Source organism: Echiichthys vipera (assembly GCF_963691815.1).
Source record: "Echiichthys vipera genome assembly, chromosome: 20".
Taxonomy (NCBI): Eukaryota; Metazoa; Chordata; class Actinopteri; order Perciformes; family Trachinidae; genus Echiichthys; species Echiichthys vipera.
Window position 1 is genome coordinate 18,693,291 of NC_139845.1, and position 17,073 is coordinate 18,710,363.

Genomic DNA, 17,073 nt, shown 5'->3' on the forward strand with positions numbered 1-17,073 from the left:
GCACGACAACTTACAATACAGACGTCTCTGCAAGGACCACTTCGTTTTCTTATACCAATATAATAAAATATCTATATAACCCGCACAAGTGATGCAAGCGTAACCCAAAGTATTTAAACTTTGATCCCTGAGTCAGAGACTCAGTAGCAATTGTGGATAAAACGAAAACTAGAAATATTATGTAAAATTAAATTCCAAATTTTAAAAGACAAGAAGTTAGAATTTCAATATTTCAATGCTCACCAGATAAATTTCGCTGACTTATTGTTCGCAGGATTCCAGCAGGGACAATCTGGGGCGTCTGCAGTCAGTCCTCCCTCAGAAGAGATTTTGAGGTTAGAGGCTGAAAAGCTTTTTCTTTTCCAGGATGGCCTATCCCTGTCCGCATTCCGTCCCAGACGATCACCTGAGGAATCCCACTTCTGACACCAAATTGTCGTGGAAATTTTCTGCTCTTGGTGAAGAATGAAATAACGAATTCTTGCCGGCCGACAACGTTTATTTTCTTTGCAAAGAAAAGGTCAATCGACATGCGAGCGATTCGAATGAGGAAAGACAAGTGAGCAAAAGAAACCTTGAACATTTATACCTGACGAAAGCCCACCCCTTGAATGTGTATTACATCCTTTGTCTTACTGTGGGGTTGACCAGCCCAGACATCCTGCCGTATAATTAACAGGTCTGATCAACACAGTTTCAGAATACACAAGGGTTGAATACATCATGAGACAGTGAGCTGTTGACTGTCTCTGAAACGTGAAATGCAATTACAAGGTCTAGTCTTTAAAATACACAAATGGCTGGAAAAGAAAAAGGGATCTGATATCTTGGGGGGAAATCCTTCTGTTCTGCTGTCTGAAAGGCTTCTCAAGGAAGGAAGAATATTCAAATTTACCATTACAGGTGATATCGGTATCGGGTGATATCGGTATCGGAAATTAAGGGTTGGACAATATCGGAATATCGGATATCGGCAGAAAAGCCAATATCGAGCATCCCTAGTATAGACTGTATAAAAATGGACGTACCGTGCCCTGTGCTTTAGGGTATCTTTGTATTAATTGACTTTTATTATTAGTTTCATACTGAAAAAAGGATGTGAGTTTCCTATATAAAGCTCTGATAGAGAGGTTTGCTGATTGCAGATGAAAGCACCCCCGCCCCCCGTCGAGGGGAGAATGTCACTCTTCAAAACTTGAGAGCCCTTATCTTGGCCCAGCGCCAAACATGCAAACTGCCCTTAAATGTATGAGATGAGTATCACATGGGGGCTGAAGAAGAGGGGCTACTGACGTCCCTCTCCTGCATCACTCGGGATTGTGAATTCATATTGAATTATGGACTTTTTGCAGGGGGCAGGCATTAAAACGAAAAAACAATGTCCTCTTTGTTTTCTTTTAAGTTGTCATAAAATGAGCAGTCTTGAAGAAAATGAAGATGCAGTTTGGATGATCTATTATGCATTTAATTTATGAGTCTAATAATGCAGCTATGACCTTGAGATGCTTTATTAATGCATAGTGTTTTCTTTAGCGGTGAGTAATTGCAGAGCTTTATGTACATTACTGCCACTTACCCATGGATGTATTTTCTTGCATAAAATGCATAACTGCAATGCACTGTGGGTGATATCCACCTCTGGAGTGACCATCAATCCAGTCGATCTCACCAGTGATGTCCAAATGAAGCTTCATGAAGCATTAGTTGGATTTGTTGACCCCACTAGATGGAGCTTCATGAAGCTTCATTTGAACATCACTAGTTCCCAGTTCTGAGCAGTGATTGGTCGGTTTTTGGCTGTCAATCATTGCAGCAATGCCTGCAGTAGATGACGAACCTCCTTTCTGCGGGCACCGCATCAAACCATTTTTGGGTCTTGTGAAATGGTCGCAGCCTTGGCACCGTGGCACGCATAGTTGCGCCACATTTTTGCATAATATGAGGCACCCATCACAATATACTATGACGCTCTATGTGCAGCGCATGTTCTGCATTTAGGGAGGGGTGGCCCTGTACTTAATCTACATAATGTATTCAAGGTATATGTAGCTTAAGTTATGTAACAGGCATACTTATTATTGTAATTATTATTTACAGCATATTATTATTTTAAAGGTTTATTTTTTGTTTCAAATACAAACAACACAGTGACACATCTCGCCCCCTTTGAAAAATAGGAAATAAGGAAACATATTTTAATGTACAATTAGGCTGTAAAATCAGAGTTTTCACAGCTGGTTGGCTTGTGCGCAGGACAAATGTTCTAATTTCACAGCTAAATGGTACACTCAAACATGTTTCTGAAAACACGTAATGCGAACAATAGGCAATACAGTAAAGAAATGATTGTGATTTGATCTACGCTGCCTGGTTTCACAGTTTGATTGGAGTTCGGAGCAGTTATTAACTCTACGTCTGATTGGTTGTTTTTCTCCAGACTCAGTGGAACCTAGCAGATGCAATTAGGAGCACATAGATGGCTTTAGGAGCAGACAGGAACAGCAGGTAGAGCGAAAGAGAAATCAGACATCGGTCTCATTTTTTGATTTTTTTAAAAAAAAATTTATATATACAGAAAGTCACCGACTTCAGCTTTAATATATTACTGATGGTTTTTAACTGCCTCTTTACAATTCACTATATTGTGCACCATGTAATTAATATATTATTCCCTCTAAATAAATCTCTTATTTAATTAGTTTTGTTTCACTTCACAACGATGACCACGTTTTCACAATGTGCGTCTGTCGCTGGTATGAGGAAGTGTTGAAATAAATGTTGTTAGGGAGAAAATACATTTCCTATGAAAGGAAATTAAGAATGCAGTATAGTTGTATAGCATTGTATTTTTTAGGAGACAGCCTGGTTACCAGAAAGAAAAAAAGTTTGTTTTCTGCAAACCACAGAAACACTGATATGAAATGTTTTTGGCACACTCTAGCATCTGTATGACAAACAAGGAGCTTTGAACTGATAGCAAGCACTTTGGAAGTTAAGTAAGTAAAATAAGCCTCACACTCTGCTTAGTGAGGAGGTCAGTGTTGATGGTTGGGTCATACACACTCCAGACTTTCACCCCGTACAATGCCAATGGTTTTTTTCTGACTGGACTGATAATACCAGTCTACTTAGCCTCTCTGTGCCAGTGCGCTCCTCAAGGTTCTCAAACACTTTCAGCTTAGTCATATCGGGCATAGTCTTGCATTGCGTTTGCTGCAGTATGGTCTGGGAGCAGGATTTGACATTCTGGTATAGCTCTGGGCTGTTTGTATTTCTTTGAACCAATTGGCTGTGTAGCGGCGGCCGTACTGTTGTGCGACCATTATTACACACTCCGCCAGTGAATGTAAACATTTAGAACTGATTTGTGACACCTCCATGGAGGTTTGCCCTCCTTTGTTCAATTCAGGTTTTCAGGACTATTTATGTAGTGGTAAATGGTAAATGGTCAATGTACTTGTACTTTTATGGCGCCTTTCTAGTCTTCTGACTACTCGAGGCGCTGTCACATTCACCCATTCACACAGGCATTCATACTGATGGCAGTGGGCATCTACAAACCATCTAATCTAACCATTCACACAACATCTACACACCCATGCGCAGCACGGGGAGCAATTCGGGGTTCAGTGTGTTGCCCAAGGACACTTCGACATGTGGACCGGGGGAGGCAAGAATCAAACCGCCAATCTTTTCCAATGGAGGACAACCCACTCTTCCACTGAACCACAGTCGCCCCATTATCAGTGATTAGTACTCAAATTAAAGTAAAATTACAGCTTTTTAAGTATGTAATTTGTTACTTCCACCAGACAGTATGTACATAAAAAAATACAAAAAATGTTGTTGTTTCACACCAACCCACATCCAAAAACAGAACTCACTTAACATTTCATATAGTATTCGTAATTATATAACAGTAACAACATGTTTATTAGTGTTGAATCGATACTCTCAATTTATATAAAGTTCTTAAAAAGCTCAAGTAAAGAAAATCACTGTTCCCAGCAGAGACATAGTCCAGCACATCGCCACAAATTCTAATTTTTGCACTCACGTTTTCGTATTGAATCAAACATGATATAAAATGTTAATCAGTGATCTTTAGAGGTGCTGGTAGGTGGATTTTGTTACCTTCCAACAAAGAAAGGTTAGCTGTTCCAAAAGTGATTTTCTGCATCTCCTCAAATGCTGCTTGACCATCCAAAGAGACAGAGGAGAAATGAGGTTGGATGTGTAGTGTGATCATTCAGCATTACTTTGTAGTACCCAACCCCATGCTGGCTTGCAGTTGCTTTAAATCCATTTCTGTTGTGATTGTTTTCACTCAACATTCTCTAATTAAAAAACATTACAAACATAGAAGTTATTATCTGTGCATGGGCTGCACACAGTGATAACATGCTAACTCAATTAACATTAAACATCTAGCTGCCCTTTTGAGGGCAAATGTAGGACAAGAGAACATCAATCATATTCTTGATAATGGGAGGTTGAGGGTTGAGGCTGTGTGGCAGGTGGTGGGCAACGACCATCTCCCAGGCATCAACCAGATGAACATTCAGTCCTCTGAACATGGCTCTGAGCACCTTATCAATCTGCAGTGAGTACCAGTCACTGTGGATTAATACCTCATTTAGCTTCAGAGATTTGGTGTTCCCGGTCCGTATGATGACCAGCAGGCCTGGAGCTCTGTCCAGCAGCTGCACCACTGCCCTGCGGTGCTCTGCAGCCTCCGTATGTAGACCTCAATGGGGAAAGTGCTGAAATGAGCCCAGATGCCAAAAACTACGACAGTGTTAGTGCCTCCATTTAAGCCATCTAATTCATTGGCAATGCAACGAAGCTCACTGGTTAGTTGGGGAGAAAAAAATGAGAGGAGGACTGTGGCTGCAGAACGTCACCAAGAAGTTGTTTGCATAGTTTTAAGCCATGAAAGGTCCAACTTTCATTGGACTGTGCAAGTTAAACTCCTTCAGCTCTAAAAGTATTTCAGAGGGAACAGATAAAGCTGCAGAATTTCCAAAAAACAACAACTTTTCATTTCCAGATATCCACGTGGATCAGGTACCTGGTTGTACTGCATTGAGGAATTCAAACCACTGTCTCAGGGTGGAGTCTCGATAAATATGGACCACCTTGCCTTTCAGACACTGACTGATGGTAGAGGTGTTGAACTGGTGAACTGTGGTGCCATCTAGTGCTCGCCACTCACCCTGGTAGTAGTAATCAGAGGGTCCAGACTTCACACTGCTGTTTTTTTTACCTCTGGTTCACCTGAGAGGAAGTTAAAGGACAAGGGCGGGGCTTTTCCCATTGTTTTATTACCTTCAACAAATACCATGAAAATTAATCTGTAGCAATAAGAAGGCCCACAAGGTGGCGCAGTTGGTGAACGTTTATTATTTTTATTATTATTATTATTGTTGTTGTTGTTGTTGTTGTTATTATTATTATATATAATATACATATATATATACATAATTTCATGAAGTAAACAAAAATCCATTTATGAGTTAATCCATTTATGAGTTAATACAGTATCCAACTGACATGCTGTCTCTCGGAGGCTGTAGAAGGCTCAGTAACACCAGATTTAGGCTACATCTTGGTGAGGGAAAACTGGCACTACAATTTTTAAAGGGCCAATTTCATAAAAAGCCGTGGGTCCAATGGCTTTGTAATGTGCAAGATGTCCCTCACAGTGATGAACCCACATTTAATTGTCACAGAATTTTGCAGTTCTCTCAGCTCTACAGAATGCTGTAGCATCTTTCAGCTCATCGTGTTGTTTCTACAACCCATAATGATGTAAGGAACTATGGCTTTAACATGTACAAACTGATCTATAAATAAACTTAAACCACTTACTGCGGTAGATTAGATTCTAGTGTCAAAAGCAGCACTAAGATCTAGTAAAACAAGTACAGAGACAAGTCCTTTGTCTGAAGCTATTCGTCATTAGTAATTTTCACCAATGTCTGTCACAATGCTATGATTCATTGTTCAAATAACCCATGATTATGTAAGAAGTCACAAGTCAACTGATGGCATCTATTTTCTTGAGGATCCTAGAAAAGAAGGGAAGGTTAGATATAGGTCTGTTGGCCAAACCTTCAAAAGCAGGTGATGGATTTGATCTCTAAGAGTTAGAATTTTATCATTAATGAAGCTCATGAAGTCCTAACTACTGAGGGTTAGAGGAATACGTGGCTAAATAGAGGTGTGGCTCAAGGGTTTGGTTAAAAGGGTGAGTAGGTTTATGTTCAAGTTTCGATTGGTTATGAATATAACCAATCAAAACGTATAGTGAGATAGGCAGTACTAAGGCTATCATTACCAACATCCTACAATGCTAACTCTATCAGATTTAAGGACTAAACTTACCAGAAACTCTAAGGAATCAGATAGAAATTCAGAGTACGGACGAGGAGTGCAGTGCGCTATAACAAACAGTTGTCTGTATTGTTTTCCAAGTTGCATTTAAAGACTAAGACCAAGACTTTCAAATGAATAAAATTAAGTTAAAGTTAAGGGTTGATTCAGAGGCCTGAGTCATAAATGGATGCAACTCCCCCTCCTCATCGCTGCCTTGGTTAATATGAGTATAAATCATAGATTGAATAAAAAAATGGAAGTAGCCTCTCTGCCTGAGCCCGTTCTCTCCACATGATCCAATCGTATTCGCCTCTGGGAGCCGCCATCTTGTCAGACCCCTCCTCGTTTCCTCTTACCAATAAAGGCATTGATGTGACGTTGGGGGGAGGGAGATACGTCCATCTGGCTGACGTTTGTTTAGATTTTTTTATGGGAATTGGAGTTTTTTTGTTTTTTTTTATTTCGTAACAGGAACATGATTTCGTGTCTCTAGCAGAGATTACACCAACTCCGAGAAGTAAATTGCAGGCAGCCAGCATTTATAATCTATGATTTAAACTGATATTTAACACAGTACCATGCCAATAGACTGTAAAACACTGACCCCCACGGCCCTTATCCTCCCAGTGCTCCAGATTAGCATTTAGTGTAGGTGCCATCGATAGTAAGCTATATTCAAGTCATGGTGCGGCTATTTAACTAGCAGAGCTAACACATTGTGTTCCTAAACCATCTGTTTTTACAGTTGACTGAAGAGCAAACTATCTTGTCACTTATAGTAACACCACCACTCAAATGACTGCAGTCCAGGTCAAGATGACTGAGTTAGCATGCTAATGATGCTAATCCTGACAACTAGCCTCCGAGGTGAAGTGAGGGCCAGTGGCTAGCTGTCACTAAAAAAAGGCCACACACCTAATTATTCATAAACTTTAACCTCCAATAAAATAAAAACTAGCATGGTAGGCTCAGAAGATATATGTTTTATAGGCCTAATATAAGCCTGAATCGGAAAAAGTTGCTTAATCCATGTTGATCCGGGATGTTCTGTATCAAATATGATGACTCTGTTGGAGGAGTAGTGCAAAAAAACTGATATGGACAAAATTAAAAATGGTGGAAAGTAGCAAATGGGTGTGGGTCCAGACAAATCCATTGAATATAGAATTTAGGAAAATAATGTGTAAGACTTGTGGTTTAAAGGGAAGTCCAACATGTAAAGTTCATTGTTTTAGTGCCCCTATCTGGCTGAACGGCACCAAATTAATTAGCTTTCAGTACATTTGTTTGTTGCATCTTTTCACCATCACTCTCTACCCCTTTGCCAGTTTCAGGATACAGTACACTACCCCATCATCATCCGGAGTGTTACCACTGGCCCTGAAATGCAACAAGACTTCTGCACCTTCCGGCCACTGTCCCCTAAGGACGCACTGGAGGAACAACTCCTACGAGACTCCATTGCTTGGCCTGAAACTCCGCCTCTTCCCCCGGAGCAGACCAGTGATCCAGCTAACAGCTCCTTCACCATTCTTTCAAGGAGGGGAGGAGGACAGTGGCACGTAGGGGATCAGCTGCATGTTATGATCAACATGTCTGACTTCCAGGGCCATCCCAAGAAGTCTGGTGGGGACTTCTTACTTGCCCGGCTGCACAACCAGAAGCTTGGTGCAGGTGTGGTTGGGGAAGTGGTGGATCATCTCAATGGCAGCTACTCTGCTCTAATCTCTTTACTCTGGGAAGGAGACGCACAGGTTGAGGTAATGCTAAATACTATCATGTTAAATGTGCCTGTACTAAAGGAGTTTTTAATACATTTATAACTGAGTGTTCACTAAACACCAACCCCTTAGTTACTGTTGCTATACCTACATGATAACTTTCACATTTTGCACGGCACATGTGCAGTTTGTAACCACAGTGGCAGATTTACCATAAAAAATTCTTAGGCATTTTAGAAACAATGGGACTTTTTCAATTTTCACCACCATGATCTCGTTTACAGCCACTGATTGTAGATTTTTGCGTCTGTAGGTAGCTAGCTAGCTAGCTAGTTAAGCTATCATTTTCTCTTTGAGTTGGGTAAAAACAACTCAATTGAGCTGACATTTTGTTGTTGCCAGTGGACTTTAAAAAATAAGAAATGTGTAAAAGGGATCTCAAATTTGCACTTGACATGTTACATGGCCTTCATGAAGATAAAGTTGTATGTACCATGCATGTAAAGAGTTAGCATCCTCAACAGTTGGTGATCCTTGTTGAAAAAACCGCATTGTTCTTGTACTGTAGTGTAAAGCTAGTTAGTGTTTAAGGTAGCCTATGATAGAATAATGGAATTCATCCTAGCAGTTAAAGCTACTGTTTGGCTGATGTGTATGGCTCACATAATAGATCTCATATCAAGTTGGACTGGGGTAACTCTCCGAATCCAGTAGAACAGGAACATAGAACTCAAGACTAGAAGTGCCCTTGAATACAGCTGCCTATGGGAATGAATGCAGGATCGCGTGTACAATGACATACAGAATTAAATCGTCATGAATCAACACATTTGAGAGACGATTTATTTTGTCCAGGTTCGTTAAGTGTCAGACATGTATTTAAACAGGGAGTGGTTAAAATAATAGAGAAGCGTTTTTTTGTTGTTGTTGTTAGCAAAGTCTACGTTTATGTTCAAATTGTAATGCGCATTGACAATTTTTCAAATTCACACAAACTCCTAAAATCACAGGCCAGTTTGTATTTCTTAAAAACAACCTATACATACATTTTCTAGGAGTAAGTCTGTGCGAGTCTGCACCTGGCCTGGAGAATACTTCACTGAACATTAATTTGGCCAACCTGTAACCCACCAACCTCAAGCATTGGTTTGGACAACATAGGCTAAACAGCTCTATACTGATGGACACTAGCCATTTACCTGCTTATTTGGAATAAGAACAAGACAGGTCAGGTCTTTAAACACAGGCATTATACAGTATAAGTTTGGTTAAATAGCTATTGATAATGAACTAGCTACACAATATTTACAATATATACACTTAATTGCAATATTTACCATATATACGCTTTATTGCAATATTTACAATATACACGATTGTAATATTTACAATATATTCACCTAATTGCAATATTTACATTGTTCAGTGTCAGAGTAATGAATACAGTACAGTTATTTGTCCAAAACAAACGTTCGTAACATACAAGATAACAAAATAAAATCATACCTATGAAAAGTTATGCTTTTATCCTTTGTCGTCTTTGTCCGTTAGTTACTACAGCCATATGCAGCGCATAAGTCAGGCATCTTTGCTGGTTCTGACCATCAAAGAAGTGTGGTTGAACTGCCTTGGAACCCCAACACAAGATGGCGGCTGTATTGACGCATGCTGAGAGGCAGGAAGGCACTTCTAGTCTTTATTTCTGTGGAACAGGACAAGGCTGCAAGCATTAGCCTATTTTTTTTTAACCCATTTCCTTCTGGCCAAAAAAAAACACTTACATCCGGCTTTTGTCTTTAGTGGGAAAGGTTTCAGTCAGAATTTATTCGTAATTTGTATAATTTTTTTAAAGAAATATTTGTCACCATTATATTCAGTAGTACAGATTCATCTACTGTTTTGGGACACAGAAATTACATTTGATAGAAAGGACACTGAGGTGTTTCCTGCTGTAATTTAACCACTGCACAAAACAAAATGGTGATTGTTATAAGATGTCAACGAGACAACATATGTCAGTCGGCCGGTTGAAGTGTAATTCCGACTTATTTGCATGCCATGGTCTTTTTCGGCGTGAATTTACATTAAATAGGCCATCAAGACCGTTTTTTACGTTGATCATGTATTAGCGATAAATCCCTGCCAGTCGCTAACAGCTAGATATGGCTAACACTTATTAGCATTGGGCGGTGCAGTGAACGCATCCAAAACAGTTTTTTTCAACCACTAATACTGCTCAAAATAGCACCAAACGTCTGCAGTAGCACGATTAGGGTCCCTACACATAAAACGAAGCTTCAACAAAGTAGTTAGCGAACCTGGAATTAATTAAAAACGACTGTTTAACAATGCAACAAGCTTTAGCAATCGTCTGAGAGGCAGTCCATACAAGTCGATTACCGAATGCAGAGTTCAGTTCAAGGAGGAAAGTATTGAACTGAACTCCAGTGCATTCATTTTTTTATTACAAATAACTTAGGTAATTGTAGCTCTTTTTACTGGTCTCCCTAAAAATTATTTAAAGAGACCAGTCATTCAGAATGCTGTAGCCAGGCTTTTGACCAATGCACAGAAATTAAACACATTACCCATGTGATCCCAGCAATGCACTGCCTGTATCTAGAATTGATTTTAAAGTCCCTTTACTTATTAACAATGTCTTAAATATTTAAGCCCCTTTGTAAATCAGCAGTTACCTTTCAGCTTATGCCTCAACATGTACTCTTTCCCACAAGAAATCGAATGATACTTCTGTTTTAAAGACCTTAAGCTGTGGAACATCCTGCCCTTGTATCTTAGAACAGCAGACTTCTTTCAAATTTAAAAAGTAATTGAAGACCTTTCTTTTTGATGTGGCTTTTAATTTAAGTAAATTTTAGAAGGCTCTGGTTCTCTGTCCAATCAGGTGATGCTGGTTCACCCTAGTGAGGCCATCTCGGTGCTGAATAAGCTGAACAATGAAAATCCTGACAGGATTCACTTCAACAGCATCTTCCGCTCAGGCTCACTCTCCGAAACAACCTTCTGTAACGTCTGCCTACGTCCCACTCAGCCCCTGTGCAACTTCACTGACCTTCATACAGGCGAGCCTTGGTTCTGCTACAAGCCAAAGAACCTGAGCTGTGATACCAGGATGAGCCACTCCATGGGAGCTTTCAAAAACAACCTACAGCCCAATGAGGTGAAGCTTTTCAAAAGGTGAGGGAGCAGAGAGACAGGACTGGAATTTTGTGTGACCTCTAATAAATACATATAATGTGCATTTCCTTGGCAGGGCGGCCGCCGGAAATGGATGGGCCCCTAAAAAGTTCAGGGTCTGGACCCTTACCATATCTGTTTAACACCCTCTTCCATGAGGGAGACAAGCTAAAAATTGCCTCCTTTTAAATTAGGTGGAGGAGAGTAAGAATTGTAGTCGTAGGCCATTGTGGCCTACAGAACATCACTGCTGTCAGCTTCATTGTGTGCATGTTGAGTTTTATAAAGTTGGTTCTTCTTGGGCATCCCCATCAGCCGGGTCGTTTTGTTTACGCAGCCCATGTATTTTGGTTGCAAGACAAAGATTCATACTATTTTAATGGGGAGATGGGGCTCTCATTATGAAGCAGGCTACATTTTACTAAAGAAATAATAAATACAATGTTACTTTTGTTGTTTTAATAAGCAATGTTGATTGTTTTAGTTCAAAATAAAATGTGGTTATTTATATTGTTTTTTTAATTGAATTTAGGATAAACATGATTTTGCTCACCTCTAGTCAAGAATAACTGTAGAATTAAAAGAGTTAATCCCCATTCAAATTAGTGGAACGCAAAACTGCAGGTTTACATCAGGTCTTAATTAAAATTAAGAAATCCAGATTTTGAGATAAAACGAGACCATTGAGAATAAAAGTCTTTGTGTTACACAACATAAACACACTTGGATGGGTGTAAACTCGTGGAGATCTAAGTCAGACTATGTGTATTAAGAGCAGGCTGTATTAAGAACATTGTTTGATAGGTTTTGGCGGTCTGTTGTTAATTATAACAGAGATAGAATGGACAGAAGGAGGACCAGGCTCAGTCAGAGACGTAACCCTAGAGGGACAGATATACACAGGATGCGTTAAAACATGGCCTGTATGCAGCTTGATGTCAGGCTGGAAAAGCAATGATATGGATGAGCTTTGATGTCAGTTACTGCACTCCTTCAAAATTTGGGTGGATACCATCTTTTTTTTGTAGAAGATCCTTCCTATTACCCTGGAAATTCAGACCCTCCTCCAGCAAATTTCAATTTGCTCTGCCGTTGGCTCTGAATACTCTCCATTCGAGCTCATTAACTATGCCAGAAAATTCCAATATACCAATCAAATCGTACTATCCGTTATGGGTGGGCGTAACCAATAACATTGATGCGCCATTGTAGTCTTGATAGTGAACAGCGGTTGTTTGAAACAGCTCTGGCCTTGACTCTCTAAATGACTTGTACTTAACTTTTTCTTTAAAAAAGGAACTGAAGACTCAAATCTTGAGTTTGCAATAAATATGTATCTGCTGTTTTGGCCCCCTTGTACCTGATCTTCACCACCACCACACCCCTCCAGAGAACTATGTTCAGCTGACCAACTGCTGTTGGATGTGCCCAGGACAAGGCTAACAACCAGGGACCCACCTTTTTTCACTTGCCTTCGATTAGTGTCTCCTTTTAAGCGCCAACTCTTAATGTCCCCTGACCCTGGTTACAACTCCTTTGTCATTCCTATGTTTACTGCACTTAAGCAATTTCAAGGCTCAGCCATCTGTAAATGTTCAAAATAAATCAAATTTGAATGGACTTGAGACACGAAAAATATCAAATTTAGTTAGCTAAAGGCATTGGGCTTGGTGAAAACTAGACACGTCACCTTGTTTATTGCTCTGACTGGTCGTAGTTGCTATCCAGTTGCATGCAGTGGTCTTTTAAACTGCATGCGTTGGTGCCACCCCTTGAGATGGGAAGGTCTATTGATCGGTCCCATACACTAAGTCTGGATAGACGTGGGTCTGGATTTCCAGGCTAGCTTCCTATGCTAAAAAGAGCCATACTGCAAAGTAAGGTGATTATTAGCAGTGGGCTTATTACTGCTAGTGACACCTTACTCATAGTCATTGCTAAGTCGTGTGAACTTGCAAACAGTTTTCCCTGTTTGATTGATTTTATTGTTGTTGGGTTTTTTGATGTTTTAACTTCATAAAATAACTTTTGTCCTCTTTTTTGTATTTATGTTAATGCTGTAGTGTGTGTAAGAGCTATTTTATTATGTGTTTTCTTCAGCGGTGTTAATATGAAAGTCAAAATTCGGCCTTCAGGACCTGTCAGTGTCAACGTGTTGCCAAAAGAGGAAGGTAAAGCATTTTTATTGATTTTTTTTTTTTATCACTGAATGTATCACTGTATTTTTATTCAAAACGGAATGTTCTACTGACAAAGTAAAACAGGCAGACAAACACATGCTAGTGTCTTCTGTGTAGCGTTCTCCTGTAGATAGTTGTCTCAGGTCAATTTCAGTACGGATAGTCCTTTATACCTTGGATATCTTTTCATGGGATTTGTTGACGATAACAAAACAATGAAATAGGCCCACCCTTGTCTTTTAACTTCCTCTCAGGTGAACCAGAGGTGAAAAACAGCAGTGTGAAGTCTGGACCCTCTGGTTACTACTACCAGGGTGTGTGGCGAGCACTAGATGGCACCACAGTTCACCAGTTCAACACCTCTACCATCAGTCAGTGTCTGAAAGGCAAGGTGGTCCACATGTATGGAGACTCCACCGTCAGACAGTGGTTTGAATTCCTCAATGCAGCACTACCAGGTACCTGATCCACATGGATTTCTGTAAATTACTTTTTTTTTTTCTCATTCCGCAGCTTAATCTGTTCCCTCTGTAAATACTTTTAGGTCTGAAGGAGTTTGACCTGCACAGCCCACGGAAAGCCGGACCCTACATCTCCTTGGACTATGCAAACAATATTTTGTTGACCTCTCGCTTCCACGGTCCTCCTATCCGTATAACCCCTGTCTCAACCAGTGAGCTTCGTTACATTGCCAATGAGATAGATGGCGTAATCGGAGGCACCAACACTGTCATAGTGTTTGGCATCTGGGCTCACTTTGGTACTTTTCCCATTGAGATCTACATCCGGAGGCTGCAGAGCATCCGCAGGGCGGTGGTGCGGCTACTGGACAGAGCTCCAGACACGCTGGTCGTCATAAGGATTGGGAACCCTAAATCTTTGGGTTATGGTGTGGCGCTAACCAACAGTGACTGGCACTCATTGCAGTGTAACAGGGTACTCAGAGCCGTGTTCAAAGGACTGAATGTTCATCTGATTGATGCCTGGGAGATGGTCCTAGCCCATCGCCTGCCACACAACCTCCACCCACCACCTCCCATTATTAAGAATATGATTAACGTTCTCTTGTCCTACATGTGCCCTCAAAAGGGCAGCTAGATGTGGGATTCAAGTGTCCCACTCAACACATAGAACGTCATGCCCAGTGTCTAAGAAATGTCTTGCAGATTCCAGAAGATGCAGAAATAGAGTAGAAACAGATTAAAAAGATTAAGAGATACTATTGCCATGAAACTTCCATACAGAAGCCCTGTTTATAATAATCCAGTCTATGAAAAATACCATGGGGCTAACTGTGCTTTGCTAGTTGGATTCAGTTCCAGTTTTCCAGGTCTTTGACTGAGAGTATGGATGTTGTGATTGATTTAGAAAAAAACAAAAAACACACAGTAAATCATAATAAATCATAGATGTGCCAACTACCCATTTACTGGGACAGCAAACAACTTTAAAGCAATTTTTTATCGTTAACATTTTTGTAACTTTGGGGGGGTGGGGGGGTTGTGGTTTTAGGGTACAACTATACTTTTACCTTCTTGTGAAACTAATTTTTTTAGATCTGACCACTTACCTTGTCACTTCAGAATCGGCTTCAGGTCTGACTTTCTCATTATTCAAAAAGATGCTTAATGCACTTTCATTGGAACTGGAACCATTTACTTTTGGGGGAAAATTACCAATGCACTATATGGGAAAGTTAGACATTTTGGAAAATGCACTTAGGGTATTTGCTTCCTTCCTTCCTTCTGGAGAGTTTGATGAGAAGATTGATATAATTCTCATATTTGTTCATTTATCATGAAGCTGAAGTCAGGAGACAGCTTAGCATACATACTGGAAATGGGAAAAAGGTTGCCTGGTTCTGAAAGGTATCGTTTGATGTTATGTGTTATGTTCGCAAATGATCTGATTCTTTTCAATGACACTTGGGTAAGAATCAAGGGAAATGAGTCATACTTGGTGAGAGTCATTCTTTTATGGTTGAACATCATACTTGTTTTATTTATTGCACCACCAACATTTTCTCATTAAGTATTGCATGAATTGTATTTGATGCAAGGCAAACATTTGTACATGTTCAATGCTCTGCACCTACACAGTCTCAGGCTCTTTGTCAGTTACAAAAGCCTCCTGATAATGTACAACACACCTTTCATGGATTCTGACAAAATTAGACTCATGATGTTCACAAACTCAAAGAAAAAGCCACTGAACCAGTCTTCCATCTACTCTTACTTGTCAGGACAATGTGGTTGAGTTTGTATCCGATGAGATGTCCTGGTCTACAGCGTTCTCTTTCAGGAATGCCACCACAGTCCTTAATACTGCAAATATCGCAGCACTGTCATCAGTGGGCCATAGGCTCAATCACCATGTTTTATCTTCTCTTCAACAGGAAATTTGTTTTTTTCAAAAATAAAAATGTCTGAAAAAACACATTTACATGACTCAAACAAGCTATTAGCAAAGATAAATCGTACATTTATAAGGATTCACTGTGCCTTCGTGGTATCTTGTTCTGATGATGATATGAAAATGTGATGTATGAAGAAGCCCGTCGACACGATTACAAACAATACAGTGTCTAACAGGTTTTCTAGAAAAAACAGTAGAGCCTTTGGCCGAATATTTAAGACCTCTGCCCAACTGAACAAAACTCAGTCTTTCTATAGGGTAGAGAACAAATAGTGGAAACACACATCTGTTTTACATAGATAAACTGACATATGTCTTTTTTAGAGGTGTCGTTGTATTCTGCTTTAAGGAGCCCGGGAAAGGAAGATATACAATCGGTCATTATTCAAGGGGATCTGGATATTTTACAAAACAACGCCATATTTAAGTCTGTGGACACTTCACCTTCCACATGCATCTTTAATCATAAATCATGATGTATAAATATACTGTATAAACATGTCTATAAATATTATTGTAATATCTTAGTATAAGAAATAAACACCATAAAAGGGTATGTGTATGCAACTCAATTTTATACAATTTATGTAGTAGGGGGACCCTGCTCCCTGTTTGAGGCTTTGAAATGCTGACATGCTCCAGCAACTCTGCTGCTTAATGTAGTAGCTTCCTTGTTTAGTACCTTACATTAGGTGTGGCATAACCCTTCCCTCCATGAGAAATTTGTAGCAGAGCAGTATTTTGGGTGGTTACACCAAATGAGAAAGACAGGGAGACATGCCAGTGTAAGGGGCTGTCCATACGAACGCAGGTATTTTTGAAACGAGTCCAGGTTGAACTTTTTGAAAAGTCCGGTTTAGGAGTCATTTGTTGAAAGGAAAACCTAGGAAAACCTCAATTTCTTGTCGACACTGTTTGACGTCAGACTGTGCGCCGGGAAAAAGTGAGTTGTATCCATGGAGACCTGTGGAGCAGACGTGACCATCTGATGGATTTGCTGTTATGGAAGACCTATCCAAAATTCTATGCTATTAAGCAACTTATCACTTATCACTTTATATTATTGAATATATATAAATTGTATGGAAGAATATTAATATTCAATTAATCAATTGTTGGAGTTCTTTGCATCACTGGTGTGTGTTTTTCGGTCATGTGAAATTAAAAGTCACCTTTAATAC

The 17,073-nt window shown here is 39.9% G+C and overlaps 1 protein-coding gene and 1 pseudogene across 3 annotated transcripts in view; one reads left to right on the plus strand and one right to left on the minus strand.

The window, feature by feature from the left end:
* LOC310962893 (NXPE family member 3-like) overlaps window positions 1-16,975 on the plus strand; it is a 31,319-nt gene extending 14,344 nt beyond the window's left edge. For both annotated transcript variants that reach the window (XM_083935502.1, XM_083935503.1), the window contains exons 3-7: window positions 7,707-8,138; window positions 11,005-11,297; window positions 13,398-13,468; window positions 13,732-13,935; window positions 14,022-16,975. In XM_083935502.1, coding sequence (XP_083791628.1) covers window positions 7,707-8,138; window positions 11,005-11,297; window positions 13,398-13,468; window positions 13,732-13,935; window positions 14,022-14,575 — 1,554 coding nt within the window. In that variant the 3' untranslated portion in view covers window positions 14,576-16,975. The remainder of the gene's footprint in view (window positions 1-7,706; window positions 8,139-11,004; window positions 11,298-13,397; window positions 13,469-13,731; window positions 13,936-14,021) is intronic.
* Window positions 4,428-6,704, minus strand: LOC310962527 (NXPE family member 3-like; annotated as a pseudogene). Its single transcript has 3 exons — window positions 6,670-6,704; window positions 5,072-5,268; window positions 4,428-4,890 (listed from the first exon to the last, which is right to left on the minus strand). The product of its transcript is annotated as an NXPE family member 3-like (transcript).
* Window positions 16,976-17,073: the final 98 nt, after the last annotated feature.